Raw genomic sequence first — 18969 nt, forward strand, 5'->3', positions numbered from 1 at the left:
ACCAGTTTGAGCTCATCAGTAGCAGCGTGGCCTTGTGCGGCAGCTTCGCACAGTTGAAATAATAACCTGGAGCAGACAGAAGGCAGTCATTACCTCGCACACAGACGCGCCATGTATGTGTTGATGGAGGACTTCCACTAGTCTGCTACAGCAGGAAGACGGACAGAGACAAGCCGCTCAGCCGCCACTCGGCTCCCCGTCACCTAAGCTAATGACCTAAGCTGTTGTTTACCCTCTCTGACAAAGCAAAAAACCAGCAACGACCTAAGACTTACAAGAAAAAATGTGGTTTGTGGTAAAGAAAAAAAAAAAAAAAAGAGCATAACAAAAACAAGAGAGAAACTCTGGGGGAGAGGAAAAGTGTGGGCCCTTGGGGGGTGTGGGCAGAGCAGTGGACATGCAGGCCGGTGGAGAGATCTGCCGTTTCATTGTCTTAAGTCTCCACTGATACAATCTGGAGAGGGCTCTATTGCTTAAAGCTGTGAGTGAATGACATATGGGGAGCTGGTGTGAGGCTCAACTCCCCTGTGCCTCCTCCAGACCCAAAGTCTTCCTGTGAGAGAGAGCGCCGAGCAACTTTTCTGCTTTTTCAAAACGGCAGCAGCCTCCCTCTCCCTCCCCTCATTCCCTCCCTTCCTCCCTCTCCCTCGCTCTCTCACTCTCTCTCTTTTTTTCCCTCTTCCTCAGACACTCACTAGTCACTGCCTGAAGCAGTAATCGGACAACTCTCTTTCTCACTAGGACCGAGTCTCCTGAGATAGCGCGCGGGGCTCCATGGGTTCCAACACTTAAAATGAAAAAGAAAAAAGTAGTTTTGTAGTTTACATTTATTGTGCTACAGATTCTACCAACGCCTGAAAAGAGTTTTAGAAAGTCTGCTGGACTGATGAGCTTTCTGTAGATGACTTTTTTTAAAAAAGAAGATCTAAGAGGGGATAAACACACACGGATTCAACCATAATTGTAGTGAGTATGTCTTTAATTTCTACATGAAGTTTGACATGTTCCTTACCTAACTGTCTTTCCCTTACTTGTCTGGTTTTAGTGTTTTAGTGTTTTAGTGTGTGTGTGTGTGAGTGTTTGTGTGTGTGTGTGTGTGTGTGTGTGTGTGTGTGTGTGTGTGTGTGTGTGTGTGTGTGTGTGGACTCAGACATTTGATTCATTTGCATTTGATTTATTTAGTTTTTAATTCTCATATAAAGGATTAACATCAAGAAAGCAGAGGAAACAGCAATTACATTTTGGCACTAATTTAATTTTCTAAGTGTCAGGGTAAACAACAGAGTTCAATATATCTTAATAATTGTTGTAAAAAATGCAGTAATGTAGTGCAAATTATATAAAATAATAATGGTAATAAAATCAGATAAAGACAGAGTCTGTGATCTTTACGTTTCAGCTGTAGTATTGAAGACAGTCGACATTAAGCTAAGAGGACTGGACGAATGTTTGGTGTTTATTCAAGTGAAAATAAATTAAAACCAGATAAAAAAGTTAATTTAAAAATGTAATATGATGCTATTTAAATAAGGATGAAAGTAAATCATAATAAATTCAATATTTAGCTAAACTCACCTTTTATTCTGTGGTTATAATACATTTAGTGTGGCAAATACACTTAAAAATTCTGAACTCAATTTTATCTGAAATTAAAGATGAAATCATAAAACATGTATCCAGAGATTAATTATTTAAACATGAAAACCTCACATTTTCTAAACTTTAATTTAAAGCATCCTAAAAATGTAAAACCTCAAAGAAAAGTTTGTGGTCTGTTAGTCACAAATGTGTTCCCCTCTGCTCTTTGAAACATGTGATCCACGTCTGCTGCTCGGCCCAGTTTACAGTTTTGATCAGGCGAGGCAAACACGCTGCTCCCCGCAGGAGTCGTCTTTTTTTTTTTCCACTGGTAGAACAAACAACACCAACACAGTTAAAGCAGTTGACATCTAATGCCATCTGCTGAGGCCAGGAATGCTGCAGGGAGACCTGAGAGCCTCTCAGCGTCTCACAGAGACAACAGGCCTGGACTCCCGGCCGTGCTGCGTCTCCGCTCGCCAGCGTCCCGACGCGTGTAGCAAAGATGACTCAGCCGCTGTAATCAGCAGCCGCTCTAATTGAAGGATGTTCTGGTTTAATGTTGTGTGTATGATCCCAGCCTCACATCACAAGTCAGGGGATTATTACATGTGTGTAAAGTGCTTTTCATCTCTTTAAATTGAACTTTTTCCTCTTTGCTTTTTCATCCTCTGATTCCTGTAATTTGAAAAAGTGCTGCTCTTTTTAGCTGTGTAGTGAGGTGTATGTTTGTAGATGAAAGAGAGGAAATAAAGAGGTGAGCAGAGGCAGACTGCTCACAGAGTGGCCTCCGCTCAGTGTAGACAAACATGACAGTGTTTGTGACCGCCTGCTGCAGCCATTCACTCACACAATAACCTTATTTATCCAATTAACAGATAATGAGGCGGCTGATTTGTGCCTGTTTACTCTGTGTATTTGCTCTGCGCAGAGAGAGATCAGGGTCCTTTCGTGCATGTGTGTGCGAGCAGGAGTAGTCGGCGGTGACGGTGGCATTGTTTGCCTAAAGGCCTGATGTCTTTCGTGTAGATGTGTCTAGCCGGGGCCAAGCCCTCGTCCTCTTCTCTCAGAGAGGAGATTGAAAACGGTGAAAGACAGAGGGCTAATTGAAGGAGAGGAAGAGAGAGAGAGCAGGGCAGAGGAAATAAGGGACCTCTTATTAAGTAGCCCTTACAGGATGATTAGTGGACAGGGGTTGTTTACTAAATACTATGGGCTCTTATTTTGTTAACACGCCACTGTTTGGATCAGGATCTGAGGCTGTAAGGACAGGAAATGAGCTTTAAAGATTTCTGTTGATTGTAATTACAATCCTCAATCAATAAAACCCACTTATGTGTTTGTTTGTTAATGGCAACATGTTTACCGGCGCAAGATAATCAGGAAGTCTGATTACAGATTTATCCAAATAATCTGTCAAATATATTTTTTGTAGAAATCCCTCTGTGAGGATATTTTTTAACTTAAAAATAAAAAATAGCTGCTGTATTTCTTCATCCCTGCATTGCATTTTCTTTCCATCCTGAGTAAAAGATAATTTTACAAACACAATCGATCACTTTCTCTAATTTGTTAGAATTAAAATAACATGCCCCGAGCATTAACGTGATAAAATCCTCAAGATTTGTCAGCGTACTGTCTTTCATCTTTGTGTGTAAAGCCCCTCTCGGGCTGCGGTGGTCACGGTGGTAGGCAGCTTGTGATAAAATGTGCACCTTAAATCTTGTTTGATGGCCCCTCAAAGGCGAGCCGGCCTTCTGGAAATAATTTTGAGGGTTGAAGAGAACAGTATTAACAGATTTAATGTAGCTATTGAGAGAGCAGCCGGAGCAGCATGTCAGATTGAACTAAATGAGAGAGACAAATTGCACATCAGCAAACAGAACATCTGTTAATAATTGTGCTTTTAATTACAACACCATTACAAATACAGTGTTTGTAATTACGTGTGAAGCACCGCCTGCTTTGACAATTTATCGCCGCAACTCTCCTTTCACAGACCGGTGCAGGGCGACTGTTTGAATACAGGTTTTTTAGGATGTCAGTTTTTAGGATTTAATAATAGAGAGTAATATTTCATGTTAGTTTTACAGAAAAAATGGGTCACACATGTTTTGTCTTAAGCTTTCTGCTGTGTTTACATCTCTAAACAAACATTTTTTAGTCTCAGGTTTAAAATTGTCCATCTTTACTCTTCATGTTATCTTATCTATAAAACATCTATTTGGTAAATTAAAAAACACAGAGCTGTTTCACGTTACTTTCGTGGGCAGCTGTCATTTCTTCGGCCTCGTATCAGGACACAAGTGAAGTGTAGCATTTTGTAAACTGTGCCTAAATCCACTCACATCTGTGTCCAATTGTTGTCTGCATCTACATTCTTTGAGAGTGGATTTATTTTTCCTGGGCCACCATGTGGATTCAGCTGACCAGCTTAAGTGGAGATTAGTTGTTTTAAAGTTAGATTTTGATTAAAGCATTGTTTTCCAAAAGTTGTAACTCACAACACATGGCTTAGATAGACTGTAAAATTCAAAGAACAGGGGGCTGTGAGCCTATAAAATTATTATCTCTGAAGGATGAAACGGGGAGGGAGTGGAGGATGAAAAACAAACAGAGCACATCAGTGATATTTTTCATCTCTGCTTTGATTATTTAAATTTTTCAACTTGTAAAAAAATGCTAACTCTTGGCTGAATAGTACAAAAAATGGACAGGAAAGGTGAAGGATAGATTTGTGCCGGGTCAGGCAGCCTGCATGCTGGGATGATCTATGCTTAAAGCTCGGCTGTGGCTTTATTTACTTTTGGAAACGCAGGTCTTGGAGTAAGTAAAGCGAAACAAGGGGCCAGCAAACAACCGTGTGAGAAACGTGTTGTGGCACTTCCTCTTGATGACACTTGCAGCGCCTCGTCTTGCTTTGCTTTGTTCCTGTTAGCTTCAAAGACTGTTCAGGTTGAGCTAAGATGCACATCAAAGTTTCTGAATGCACCTCTCTTTTTCCTTTTAACAATAAATATTTAGCAGCGCAGCAGAAAAGAGAGCGAAAGGCTTGTTTTTGCTTTTAAATCCTCCCCCTCTTCCTCCCTCTTTCTCTTCACCTGGCTGGCTTCACCTGCTGGCTGTGGCTCACACACCAGCATGGTAATGGCTGCATTGGCCTGCACTGCTGCACAGAGAAACCAACCACCACACACACACGATACCACATTAGTCCACCACAACACACTCCCTCCACAGCCCTGTGATCGCTGTTAATGTGCTGTGGCAGAGTGTGTTTCTCTTTCGTCTTTATGGCTCTTACCTCTGTGGACTTTCTTTTCCATTGATATTTTTTCGTCTTTCTTTTTTTGACATCGCCGGCATATTTCAGTGTTGGGAAATGCCAGGAGGAGGCACTGCTGTTGTCTGCAGCTGAAAGTGAGAATTGTTTTTCATTTCGCCAAGATAGCTTTATCATAAGCAGTTTGAAAGTAGGCACAATGCAGAGTTAGACTGGTATTCATGAAGGCTTTCTTTGGTGTGAAGAGCAAAGCCGGTTGAAAAAAAAAGAGGAGGAAAAAAAAAAACCTTAAGACCATGCAGCTCAGGTTACCCCTGCTCATGTAAACAGTCAGCCATTAAAAATCATGCCAGGATTTTTTAAAAAAAGAAGAAAACTTTCATATTTCTCTCCTTTCCCCTGACCAGTTGAATACCTTTGACCTCTTTTGGACCCTGTAACCCCACGGTGGGACAGAGTCAGCTCTAATATAGTGTTATAGCCGTGCATGTATATGGCTCTGCTTGATGTTTGCAGCGAGACGAGCAGAGCAGGAGTGGACAGCGAGATGTAACTGTCAGCTAACGGAGAGTAATAGAGGCATTCACAGCGTCATAGGAAACATATGTGGCTCCATATGCTCTGCGTGTTCTTGTTTCCAGTCTCGTTCATTGTCTGAGATGCACCACTGATCTGGGGGCCTCTAAAGTGCCCCGCGTGCGCATGCAAGTGTGTTTGTGTGTGTGCGCATTTGCACCACTGATCCGGGGGCCTCTGAGGAGCCCTGTGCACAAGCGTGTGTGCAGACATACAGACATGAGTTATGTGTTTCAGAAAAGAGAATAAAAAAAAGACAGAAGCCACAGAGAAAGAGGGGATGTGTATGATGTCTGTGTGAGAGTGTATATTGTTCTCTCTCCGCCTTTGTGTCCCCGGTGAAGTGAGGAGTTTGTGTGTTTCTGTGCCATGGCCCCAGGCTGGGGCAGGCCCGCGGGAAGCAGCCCTGACGGTCATTAGGAGCTGTCAGTGTGCCGGGAGGGGGGAGTGCTGATAAATTTCAGATAGTGTCAATTGCAGATGAAAGATCTGCTGAAGATGCTGGGGGTGTCACGCTTGACTTGCCTCTGCTCAACAAGTCCCATCTTCCCCTCCAGCAGCAGCAAAGCGGGTAGACCCCCCCCCCCAAAACCCACTCACCCCTTCTGCCTACCTTCACCCCCACACCCCCTTCCCCAACCACCCACCCACCCCTTCCTGCTTACCTTGGCTAAGCCTCTTTGCATGTTGATTGGGGGAGGGCTAATCCAGTTTGCAGCTGTCGTAGACCAATGATGAATCACCTTTCCGTCATTTGGCTGTGCTCCCCTTGCTCAGGGAGGAGGAGGAGGGAGGAGGACCTGGAGGAGGAAACAACAGCGGAGTAGTGGCCGCGGCTTGGAGAGAGGAGACAATGTGCGCCTCTGTTCCCCTCTTAGCCTTCTCTTCCCATTCTGCTCCACAATAACAATAATGTTTTCTCAGACAAGCCTTTTTGTGTCATGGATGGCTCTGGACTGTGACATCGAGCTTCAGTAACAAGGAGTGACATTGTTTCTGCTGGGGCAGGTGGAGGCAGAGCACAGGGAGGTGGAGTGTGGTTTGTGAGGACTCTGAGCCCGTCTAGGTGCAGGTAAGAGCAGTGTTGAGTCTGTGCCAGCAGCATCAGAGACTTGTAGCTCTCTGCAGGGCGTCAGAGATTTACTCTGCGAAACAACTGTCAAGTTTTTTTCTAGCCATGAGCTAAAGAGAAAAAAAGTTCAGCCTATGAGCAGAAACGGGATTAAATAGTGAGTGTGAAATGTAGATGTAGGATTAGTAATTCTCAGGATTCTTAACGTGCTTTATTTTGAACTCTGTTCCGTCGTATTCGTGGTGGGTGTGATATTTTTAGTGGAGAAGTAAATTAATATACTTCTGGGAAAAGAGCAATGCAGCTTCCATTATTGGAGGATGTGTGACTAAGGCTGACCGAGCTTTTTGCATCATTGTTTTCCTTTTCACAGATTTTATTTTATTTTATTGGAGTCATTTTGCTTTGTAATGTAATGCTTGAGAATATATTTTCTTTCTGTTTATAATTAAATTGGACTTAAACCACACGAAAGAACACATCTTCCAAGCTATGCTGCAAAGTATCATAATATCATAACAGTGGAATAACATCTTAAATAGAGTAAATGCATATCATAATTTCATCTTTTTATCTGATAATTCTGGTTTCTGTGTGCCATCTGATAGCACTCAGACTGCTCAGACTTTCTTCAGCATTTCTCTTTGTGGCCTCGCGTAAAAAGCTGATGTGTGTCGATAGCAGAGATACCCAGAGCTCTGGAATATAATTGGAAATGACAGCATAATGTACCAAACATTTTGTCCTAATTTCATTAACGCAGTGTAGCAAAGTGGCAGAGACAAATGGGGTCTGGAGTTTGTGGCTGTACTTTTCAAATCACTCGTGCCTCCTCTTCTTTATTCTCTGCCGTCTTTACTCGATCAAATCCTCCGAGCACACAAAAGAGGAGAGGGAATAATGTTTTTAGTGGCGTGGTCTTTTGTGTAAACACAGAAACAATTAAGGAGCTTGCCAGAGCAAACGCATGCCTCATGAGCTTCTCATCTGCCCATCACTGAGGCATGGGGCTCGAACAATCAGGCTGCACTTTTAACAGGCACATTAAGCATCGCCTCAAACCAGCAAACATCTGCTAACAGTCTTGGTTACCGCACAGAACGACACATACGCTCGACAGCAAACACAGCAGAGTGTGATTCTTGTAGTGAGGAAATCAGAAATAGTCCAAATGTTTACTTTCTCTTAGCCTGCAGGTCTGCTGTTTATTTGTGCTTATGTGTGTGTGAGTGTGTGTGTGTGATGATTTAAATTTTGGCCTCAGTATCGCCTCTGATGTGATGCTAATTTTCATATAAATGTGTCATTAATTTAAATAAAATATATCCCAAACAATAACGATGACTTGCACATTTTAAATGTTTTTGTGTACTGATATAATTTTTTAAACCTGAATTTCTCTGTGTTATTATCACAGATTATTTCTCAAAATCTTGTCCATACTGTGTTCACTGCATTGTGAATCAGAGCTGCATGTCTTCCGTGAAACAAGAGTGATATGCGTAATTTGATTTAGTGTGTGTGCGTGTTTGTGTGTGTGTGTGTGTTTCTCGTCAGGTCTATGGAAATGCAGGATCTAGCCAGTCCTCACAGCCGAGTTAGTGGAAGCAGTGAATCTCCTAATGGTCCCAACCTCGACAACTCACACATCAATAACAATTCCATGACACCCAATGGCACTGAAGGTATGTGTGCTTCAGTTCTCCCTCTCTGTGTTGTGTTGGATGTTTTATATTAATATAAAAGGGAGTGATAGAAATATATTGTAGTATTTTGTTGTATTAAAATTTTTAGTCATTTTCATGTTGATAGTCCGCACCTTTTCTGCAGCTGTAGAATATTAAACAGACAAACAAAAATGTTTTAAATCTGGTTTTCGCTTTTTGCAGCTCACACAGTTCAGCAGCAGTTGTTGTTTTCGCTGAGTTTTAGCTGTTTATTTAAGTAGCCATGTAATTATTCAAAGCCCACAGCATGGAAATGACAGAGTTTTGCATGAGGTCTCTACTGTATGTAGTTATTTACTCAGGTGATTCACCTGTGCTTAAATCTGAGCCTTTGTTTAGTGAAGCACTCGTGCTCATGTCACAAACCAACATGAGAGCTATTAAAAACATCCTCCCCCATCACGTACTCTTCAGGTTCGTCAGTGTGTATGTTTTTTATGTGTGTGTTTGTGTGTGTTGATGCGACAGAAAGCCGACGTGGTGCAGACTGTCATGTGTCCCTCTGCCACTCTCTCTCTCCTGTAGGTGATAGCATCACAATGCTTACCACTGCAGACTGGTTGTTAGGTTCTAACTCACAGTCCTCTGCAGGTTTGTCAACTTTTAGTGACACAATGAAAGGACAATACTTGTTGTATTTCCACTTAACCAAGAGAGCGAGGCTGAAAGTCCACCCTTTAAATTACATAAACTCCAATGAGTCATTTTAAAACCAAAGTTTTAAAACCCGATGATTGATCATCCCAAAGTTGCCTCAACTATTGTGCCTTTCATTCAGAAACTCTGGTATTTGCTGTAGTTGTTGTGGTATTCTGTTTGGAGCATGGTTTTACACACTCTGGATTTGACTCCATTGTTACTGAATGGTCCGATTGTGAACTTGCACATTTTATTTCCTTATTTTCATTTGGACGTTTCTTGAACACAGTGGTTATTTTGTGCTCTGTGGCCTGAGTGTGTTCGTTTGTGCATGCACCTTACCGCTATTTTTTCATGAGTTTGTTGCTCAAAAGAATCGCCCCATTGTCAACATGTGTTTCTGCACCGAACGAGCATAGCTGAAACATGTAAAACATGACAGCAAACAGCTTCTTCAGCCATGAGGGATTTCACTGAGCATGACTCTCTTGCCCACATTGTCAATTTGTTTTGCCAAAAAGAAGAAAAAAAAAATCCTGCAGCTTGCCTGAAGAGAAATGGATTGATTTCAAAGATTCCTGTGCTGTCAGAAAGCTGTGAAATTGTCTTTATAGATGTATCGCTGAGCTGTATGATGGAGCCAAGGTCAAACAGTGTTCGCTACACTCTTAAAAAGATTTTATACACCATACGTTTCTTTGACATTTCAATTGTGCTTTTGCCTCCCTGTGGAGCTCTTTTTTTAGATGCATTCATGCTACATTTGAGTTCAGAAAAGACAATAATTCATCATGACAGGTGAATTATTCTGTGAGACAGCAGTATTTTTAGATAAGTAGGAGGAAAATGTCAAATTAAAGTAGGATATTTAACTCCAGCAAACCTTTTTTTAAACATAGGAAAAAAAGCTGAAGCACATTTATCAGAATAAAAATCTTTCTTGAGGTTAAATAATAAGGAAAAGTGATTAAAAGTCTTTTGAAGCATCTAAAAAATGCTCCATAATAAAATGTAAAATCCATTTGAATTGTTCAGATGTAACGTGATGTATAAATAATGGATTTAGATTATCTGGCAGTATTTTAAATTGTGTCAAAGTGTCTGAATGTTGTTTGACTTCTCCCTCCGCTCGGTTTTTATTTAAGCTGAGTCACTTTTTGCTGTAATGTCAAAACATGATTAGTGGAATGTGAAAATGTGAAAGCCTGAGACAGTGAGACTTTAATCTGATTTATTTTTGCTTTTTTTTCAGACCTGATTTGGTGCTTTTGGTGACAATGTGGCTTCTTTGTTCGCAGTTAAAACCGAGCCAATGAGTAGCAGCGAAATCGCCACCTCAGTAGCAGACACCTCTCTAGACAGCTTCTCAGGATCAGGTGAGGCTGGATGAGGGAGCACTGTTGTGTATGTGTGTTTCTGTCTGTGTGTGTGTGTCCACTGATGTGTCTGGCTGCCTCTCTCTCTCACACACACACACAGCTGCAGAACTGATTAGTTAGAGATGAGCCTTCAGATGGGTGACTGATAAGCCGAGGCCTCAAGAAGAGTCCCTGCAGCTCAAACACAGATATAGTGTGTGTGAGACTCTTACCTTACATTTGTCAGCATATTTATGCTGTGTGTGTGTGTGTGTGTGTGTGTGTGTGTGTGTGTGTTTTAAACCTGCTGGTTCCCATGCCACTGAGCACTGAATTATGACCTGTAATGCACTGAGCTTGTCTGTCTGGTGGAGTGACATGGCGTCCCTGTGGCCCTCACTCTCCACGGGCTGTTACCCTATCGCCCTGTCAGAGCCAGGATTTTCACACCCTGCTCTCGGCACGGGAACATCATACACACACACACACACACTCACACACACAGGGGCACTGCTAAATAAAACCAGGAGCTCGGAGTATAATGAGCATTGTAGGAATTGTTAAAGAAATAATCTCTAATGTGATAATTTTTTAGCTTATTGCTTTTTCCACTCTCACTGGTGTCTGTGTCAGTCTGCAGGACTCTTTTAGATTTTCTGCAAACATGTATGAGAAGCACCAGTGCCAACCGTGCATGGAAGTACCTGGCTGCTAATTCTCCTGTTTAACTAACTATTTGATACTCTACCCTCGAAGCGAATAAATCACAGCCGTGACTTTTGTCTTTGACAATATTAATGAAATTTAGTAATCTTACACCTCATATCCTCCTTGGGGAAACCCAAAGCTGCGTTCAGAAGAGCAAGTTTTGTCCAGCGGCAGGTGCTGCTGATGTGGGAAAAGTGTTCAATATTAATAACGTGTGTGAGGGGTTACAGCGTACAGTTACATGCAGTTAGCGCTCCCCCGCAACCAAATCCCTTATTTTACATGTCACGACCAATTAGACGGATGTTTCAAGACTGAGCCACTCCACTGCAGTTAAAGTGCTGTGGCAGAGATGTTATCATTGTGGACTCAGTGGTTCCTGTTTTTGAGTGAATTTGCAAATAAATTCAAAGTACTATTTGATTGAAATTATGTGTATTTCGTCTACATTTTAATTTCCTAAAATTCTGCAATAAGTCAGTCCTACTTTTCTAGAATCATTGATAAAATAAAGAGTAGATTTGATTTATTTATGCACAGCTGTTCAGTTTGGCTCGGCAGTCTTGCAGAATGGATTTGAACTTCCTTTTTTCGAATATGGACAAAACGTTGTAATTGAAACCTGCATGTAACATTTACAGCAGCTCTAATTTAAATACAAATTTAGCTCTTAATATGAGTTTATTTGAAGTATACTTTAAAACAATATATAGTTCCTGCTTCAGATTGAAATCAGGTGTACTTCTCTGTTATTCGTGGCCGAACTTTCACAAGTGAGCAACACCGTGGAACCACAGAGTGCTGCACTTAATGAAGGAATGATTATGCAGTAGCACTCATTACCTGCAATCAGTGATGTCACTTCCAATGTGGTTGTGGCTTTAAAGGCCTGAGGCAGCTGAAGCTACAGGCCAACGCTGATTCAGTCCATCCTGTGTGTGTTTACACCAGCGGTTGTCATAGCGGCACAGACATATCTCAGAGATACGCGGGTCAGCAGAAGGACCTGATGTTCCTACCTGATTATTTGACTTCATTATTACTCTCCGGTTTTCAACCTTAAATAAGGTTAGCGAAATAAATAGAGTAATGCAATGTAATTACTATTTCCTTGGAATCCAGAAGTCCTATTGGCGAAGGATAATATTTACCTTATTTCTTAATGTTTAAATATGTGCTTGCCTCTTTTCTTTTTAACTCTCCTCAGCTATTGGAACCAGTGGCTTCAGCCCAAGACAAACTCACCAGTTCTCTCCGCAGATTTACCCTTCCAAGTAAGGCTTCTTTTATTTTTCTTTTAAAAATAAGCAGCATCCAGCTTCATTTGGATCTTTAATTAGATCCTTCTGCTAGTTCGGGGTTTTTCGAGCTGCTTTGTTTGCCAGGATGTCTGCAGCTTGCGCACTCTTAAATCTGTTGTAATTATTATCTTGCGCAAATTTCCTATGCCATTTATTGTTCTTTGACCGTGTGTACGAGCAGTGCGATGCTATCTGCCTCACAGCTCAGCTGTGTGTTTAAAATGAAGTAGCACAATCACAAGGAATTTGTCAGTTAGCAGAGTCTGTGTTATGGTTGTAGGGTACAACGTCGTCCTCTTTCTTCCTGCGTTCCCTTCTCACTTTTTGTCCTTTGTTTCTTTTCTCAAATAGCAGAACATATCCGCATATTCTTCCTACCCCTTCATCCCAAAATATGGCTGCGTACGGGCAGACGCAGTACACCACAGGAATGCAGCAGGCCGCAGCTTATGCTAGCTACCCCCAGCCTGGCCAGCCCTATGGCATCCCGGCCTATGGTAAGATTTCTCCAAGACACAGCATAACCTTTTCCTTCCTTGCTTAAATATGCATGTCATCTGTTAATGCTCTTTATATTGTATGCATGCAAAGGAGGAGAAGACAACAACTAAATATATTCCCCTATTTCTGGACAAACTAACTTCTCATAAAAAACTAAGTTCCCTATAAGTTCTTCCAGAGGCAACAGAGATGTGGAGTAGATGTTTGGAGCTTGCACATTCTCCTTCATTGCAATAAAACAGAATTTGCTTGTCAAGCTGTTCAGAAAGATCCAAAAGATTAGAGATAAAAATCTGAAAACAAAACCTGCTTTCCTCTGGCATCGCTCGAGAAAGCACCGAGGACATGGCTCACAGAAGGCTTTATTTGTCCAAAGTCTTTGGAGTGTTTTGACCCCAAAAGACTCTCCAATATGTGGAGGAATTTACTCTGTTTATTTGAATGGAGCGCTGCAACCTACCGCTGCATGGAGGCTGCATCGTGACTGATTCAGTGTAAGCAAAAGCAACTTTAACTCACAAACACGAGCAGAATGTTTTATTACTTGTGCATCTTTTTCAAAATGGGCTGTCTTGAATGGATAACAATAATAACACAAATGATGACATTCAATCAACAACCGTGGTTCTAACAAGCATTTTGGATTTACAGCCTCCTCCGCAGTGAGATCAAACTATTCAACTCATGATAGCAAAATCTTTGATCAGATAATCAGAGCTTGTGCTTTGTGATTAGCGTGTTATGCTAACAGACAGAAGCCGTGTGCAGTGTAATTTAAACCTGTGTTGACTGTTGTCTGTGCATCAAACCGATCTGGTGTCACTAACTGATTTAGGTCCATTGTGGGCAGGCATAAAGACGGAGGGGGGTCTGAGTCAGTCCCAATCCCCGGGACAGACGGGCTTCCTCAGCTACAGCTCCGGCTTCACCACGCCGCAGACGGGACAGGCCCCTTACAGCTACCAGATGCAGGGTGAGGACAACTTTACAACAACTCTTTGTGCATCTTCACGCAGAAGTTTTAAAGGAGTTGAAATGCAGCGTGGGAGGCCATCCCTCTCTCTTTAAGATGGATGCATGTCCCAAAGCAGAAAAGCTGAAATGGTTGACATCGTGTGAGGTTTACAAAACCACTAAGCAGATTTTGATTCCACAGTCTAAAAATATGACGGGGAATGGATGCCAGTGTGTTTTTTCCTGTTTTGCTCTCTGTGTGTATCTATTTCCGTCCTTTAAGCCTCAAGTGCTCATCTCTTTTTGTCTTCTCTTTTCTCTGTGTTCTGATTATTCTGATTCCCTCTTCTCTGCCTATCCAAATAAGGTTTTTGAGGCTCTTTAAAAAAAGAAAAGGGTGTCTGTCCCTGATTTAATAGCTCACAGACCTAGACTGATTCACGACAGGGCCCTCTCCCTCAACCCTGAAGATGGCTGCATCCTGGCGGCCGTTATGTGCAGCCACGATGGCTGCCTCTCTCTCCTCTTAAAAGAATCAACACAGATGGAAAGATGGCAGGCACTTAGAAGGCATGTTGCTCCCCACTCCACAGCCTTTGTTTTTCTCTCCCTGGGATCATATTTGTATTTGTTTAAGAGCTGAGAACAGAGAGATTTATGGCCTTGAAAACGATAAAGATGAGTTGTTGCACCCTGCACTCCCCGTTTTCATCTCCCCCTTCTCAGTCTGTGTAAATGTAGAGCCTTCTGCTCTGTAAAGTTTCTATTAGTCCTTATTTGTACTCGTTTAAAAAGCCTCTGTTCCACCTGCAAGAGAGAAGTATAGGCTCTGTGTTCTCTTCTGCAGCATCTAATGTGTGACAGTCGAAACATCTCTGCATGTTGCTGAAAAGCCTCCAGAGCATCTCACAATAAATAACGCCAGCTCAGCAGCAGATGTGGCGTGGGGAAGCCTCTTTTCCACGCCTCTTAGGCAAATACAGTCAGCCACAGCCAGAGTTTTGCAGCGTGCAGCCGATGCGCTTCAAAAGGGAGAGGCAGCGAGAGAGAGAGGCGGGGGGGAGAAAAGGGAACAAGAGAGGGAGCATGTGCAGCAGAATGCAGAAGCTGCTATCCTGCTCTTAGTGGTTTAACTCACGATGACAGTATTATGTGCCCATTCATCTTCCAAGTATTATGCTCTTACTCCGTCTCTTTCTAGCCCTCCGTCTCTCTCTATCTCTCCCTTGCTCCCCTGCTATCTCTGTTTATCCAATGCCCCTCGTAGCTTTAAGTGTGTTAGTAATTGACAGCCTTGTCAGATGACAGATTGACCACTATTCTGGCCTTGAATTTTTCTAACTGTGGCTCTGGCCCTCTGCCACACCATCATCATTACTCTCTCTGGCCTATTGATCTGCCTGTGCGGTGCCCTCAGGCCCGGGTGTCCCTACCAAAGACCCCTTCTTTTTTTTCCACACATCTGATACTCCCCCTCTCCGTCCGTGTCCCTGCCACCACCCTGTGGCCAGCTGTCAAGGCAGAGGACGATTAGATTAATGTTTTTGCAGCTTGCTTTCATTCTTGATGCCATGGAGCTCAAATCATGAAGGCATATTTGTGTGCAGTCCCTTGTGTCAGTTTATGGATTGTTAGAAAAAAAAGCATCAAGCATCGGAGGTGTGTGAAGATGAGGAGATATTTCTCTGATAGTCAGACTGAGCAGATGCTGATTAGGTGAATAATTGGATTCCAGCGTTCTGTCTCAGTGCGAGCTGAAGAAGTCGTCTTTTTTAAAAGCAGGGCCCATCTGGAGTTGATAGCCTATTCCCAAGTGGGGCATACAAACTTCTGCTACAAATATTGTGCACTGATGATAGACATAGCCCATGGCAAGGGGACTGATCAAGCAAAGCAAATGGACTTCCAATTGTGGAGCCAGAAGGCAGGAGGGAAGGAGGAGAGGAGGGGAGGAGGAATGATGTCTGCTCTTGAGTGAGTGAACTAACTGGAGCAAGGACAGGGGGAGGGAGAGAAAACATGCCCCCTGGGGAACCACACGACCCCCTCTCTCTCCCCCCAGAATATAACCAGCTCCACCACTCCCAACAGCATGGGCTCATTCTCGCCCGGCTAGCAAGGGTCCCCTCGGCTTTTATGTGGCTCCTTGTTCTCCACGCAGCAACCCTCCAACCCTGCCAGTGGGAGCTTTTACGACTTTTTGAACTGTGCATTAGGCTAATTTGTTGTCCTTCGCAGCCTCACTCCTCCTGGTCTCTGTCTCATTGTTCTGCAAGACTTTCACTTGATGTTGAACTTTCAGCGGAGAACGGAAAAGTTTTAAAGTTCCCCCTGCAGGCCTTGAAATATCAAATGAAACAACAAAGAGAGAGAGAGAGCAGCTCTGGTGAAAATAACCAGTGGAGGCATGGATGGAGAACAAGGTAAAAATCTGCTGTGTGTGTCATTGCTGGAAGCAGGGAGTGAGAAACTGCACAAATAATTATGGGATATAGTAATCTTGGGAGCTCGGAGGTGTTTGTTTCTCTTCTTTAGCCACAGTGCTGGGTACACTGCTAACTGACAAGGCTAAACACCAGTATTTTCTCTGATACGGTACCCTTCATGTTCCCCCTCGCCAGACTGCCCTGATCCTTCGCCTGCACTAAAAGCTGCTTCACGTTTGTCACGGTGTGGGAGGGCCCTCCTGATGGGGCCAATGACCACAGGATGAAAGGAGCTCTCTCTGTTTGTCTGTAGGAACAAAGGTGTAATTACGCCCCCGTTTAGAAACATAACATTTATCTCCCCCTTCGTTTTCACTCAAGTCCAAAGATGATTTTTGACTTTTTGGAGGAATGTATGAATAAATAATGTATCATTAAAGCCAGGCGGCATGATTGTACAGGTTGAATGAGCTTTCAAACTTTTTGAATTCATTACTCATGATAAAACTGAGGTCCTCAACATTCTGTTATTCATTTCAACAAATATCAAAAGCTTTAGCATTGTCACAGCTTATTATAAAACATGGTAATAAATGTGATAGTTTACGTGCATAAAGATAAAGCTTACAAAAAGCTGCACAAATATAAAATAAAAATTGCAGTCACTTTTTTTGCAGATACAGTGAATCAGATATGGTGATGTTGATATTTATTCCCTTCATTAAGATCATCTATATGCATTAAACAAACACTCATAGATTCATTCACTGACTAATACAGAGTTTTTTTTTCTCAATTAGAAACTCTTTATAAGCTAAGATGTGGCTGCAGTCACATGAATTCATATTCAAATATGCAGCCTGTTTTTTTTAAAGAGGTATATCAGTTTTACTTCAGTGTATTTTTTGCTGAACTTTAGGTCTGTAATGTTTTGCAGTTACATTTGTCAAACTTAAGGGATACTTTTTATTTTTAAAGATGAACATGAACAAGTCATAGAAGCTCTCGTATTTAACGTGAGATTTGTCAAGGTTTTAAAAAGTAGTAGCAGCTCTAAATAAGAGTGCACAGCTTGTTTCAAAGTGATCATAAATGTCATAAATGGTGCAGTTCTGCTTATTCTCTCTCTGCTGCTCTGTGATCTCCTGAAAGCTGCTCCTCCAGCCTGACATGACAGTACAGGTGGATTTTCTGCTCCAGAGAGAGGGAGAAGTCTTGCCCTCGGGGGCCACCGCTGCTATAGCTCATGTCATGTATATTATTAAGTCATTAGATGCTATCAACCCCTTTGAATGATTTAATTACCCAGGAGGACCATCCTTTGAGCAAGTGAAAAGAGACACATACATATTCATTGGCGCAGGATCTCTGCAGCTAACCCTCCCCGCTCATTGTTACTCACATGGACTTCAGCCCTCCCTCCTCATACATCTCTGTCGCACCACACTGCCCATGCACACCCCCGTTTCTTCTCCTACGCCCCCCAGTAGCATACACACAACAGCCTCTTGTCTTCCTAACATTGTGAGGGCTGGAGCGACTTCTTGAGAAAGGTTCTGTCCACCCCTCTCCCTCCTCTGCCTCCCCTCTGTCATTCACCAGGCCTGATCCAATCACTGATAAGGAAGGAAGAGGAGAGAGATAAGGCCGCTGTTGGAGTGCTCCCTCAGGCCTCCCTCAGTTCCACAACGCAAAGAGTTGTTTCACAAACTTTTTCCCCTGAACAATGTCCCATTTTAGCTCTGCCACTACTTGAACAACAGATTTAATGTTTTTTTGTATATAAGGCTGTATATACTTAACCCAGAATGTCTCTTATTTCCCCCTCAAGGAAGTACTTTCACAACAACGTCAGGATTATACCCAGGAAACAACTCCCTGACAAACTCCACCGGCTTCAACAGCACACAACAGGTATCCCTACACTTCCCTCTGCTCTCTCTCTCCTTCTGCTCTCTGCTATCAGTATGAAGCTATCAGTTCATATAAGTTTGAACTAGAGGCTTCTTTCCAACCTGGAAATCTTTATGAAACATGCATACCCAATATGTTACATTTCATCCGTGACATATTCAAACATAAATCACTCAGGATGTCAAAAGCTTTGTACGCAGGATTAACTACTGTGCCTCCTCCAACACAAATGTCTTATGCCACAGAGGAATAAGAGAAAAAAGAAGACAGATCATTGTCCAGATGTAGGACAGAGCAGACATGTGTTTGCATTTATGTTTTGGAATCTGCGCTGTAAAGTAGCAGCACTGGTGCAGGGCATATCTCACATTACTCTGCCAAACCTCTTTCTTCTCCCCCTGGAGTCTACCTCTTTTTCACTCCACCTTTTTGATCCAAACCTCCTCGTTATACATTTCTTTATCTCTAATGTTTCTCCACTCAGCTTCTCTTCATCCCTTCTTTTAAACCATTTCCATCTCCCTCTCTCTCCACAGGAATACCCCAGTTACCCAGCCTTCGGCCAGGGGCAGTACGCTCAGTATTACAACAGCTCACCCTACACTTCACCCTACATGACAAGTAACAACACCAGCCCCAGTACGCCCTCCACCACCACCACCTACACCCTCCAGGAGCCACCCGTTGCCATCACCAGCCAGGCGCTCACAGAGAACCCGGCAGGTGAGAAACAAACCTGAGGCAGCGGGATGCCTTATAAAAATTGATCGAGCTGAAAATGCTCCTGATAACAAAGCATGAGTCAAAAACTGAACATCAGCATCTGTCCGAATTCAGATGTGAGTTACTTCATAATGTGAGAAAAGTTGAAGACAGGAATCAGGTGTACAAATTACCATGATTGTTTGAGACATTAATGCATCCTCTGGCAA

The 18969-nt window shown here is 42.7% G+C and overlaps 1 protein-coding gene across 7 annotated transcripts in view; it reads left to right on the plus strand.

The window, feature by feature from the left end:
- eya1 (EYA transcriptional coactivator and phosphatase 1) overlaps positions 1–18969 on the plus strand; it is a 63780-nt gene that overhangs the window by 24325 nt on the left and 20486 nt on the right. For 3 of the 7 annotated variants that reach the window (XM_034707016.1, XM_034707015.1, XM_034707012.1), the window contains 7 exons: positions 8067–8194; positions 10174–10251; positions 12149–12215; positions 12594–12739; positions 13594–13716; positions 17955–18037; positions 18574–18760. In XM_034707016.1, coding sequence (XP_034562907.1) covers positions 8071–8194; positions 10174–10251; positions 12149–12215; positions 12594–12739; positions 13594–13716; positions 17955–18037; positions 18574–18760 — 808 coding nt within the window. In that variant the 5' untranslated portion in view covers positions 8067–8070. Of the gene's footprint in view, positions 1–8066; positions 8195–8761; positions 8828–10173; positions 10252–12148; positions 12216–12593; positions 12740–13593; positions 13717–17954; positions 18038–18573; positions 18761–18969 lie in introns of all 7 variants that reach the window. The other 4 variants (XM_034707011.1, XM_034707010.1, XM_034707014.1 and 1 more) reach the window with 2 other exon arrangements.

Source organism: Notolabrus celidotus, chromosome 17, assembly GCF_009762535.1.
Source record: "Notolabrus celidotus isolate fNotCel1 chromosome 17, fNotCel1.pri, whole genome shotgun sequence".
Lineage (NCBI taxonomy): Eukaryota > Metazoa > Chordata > Actinopteri > Labriformes > Labridae > Notolabrus > Notolabrus celidotus.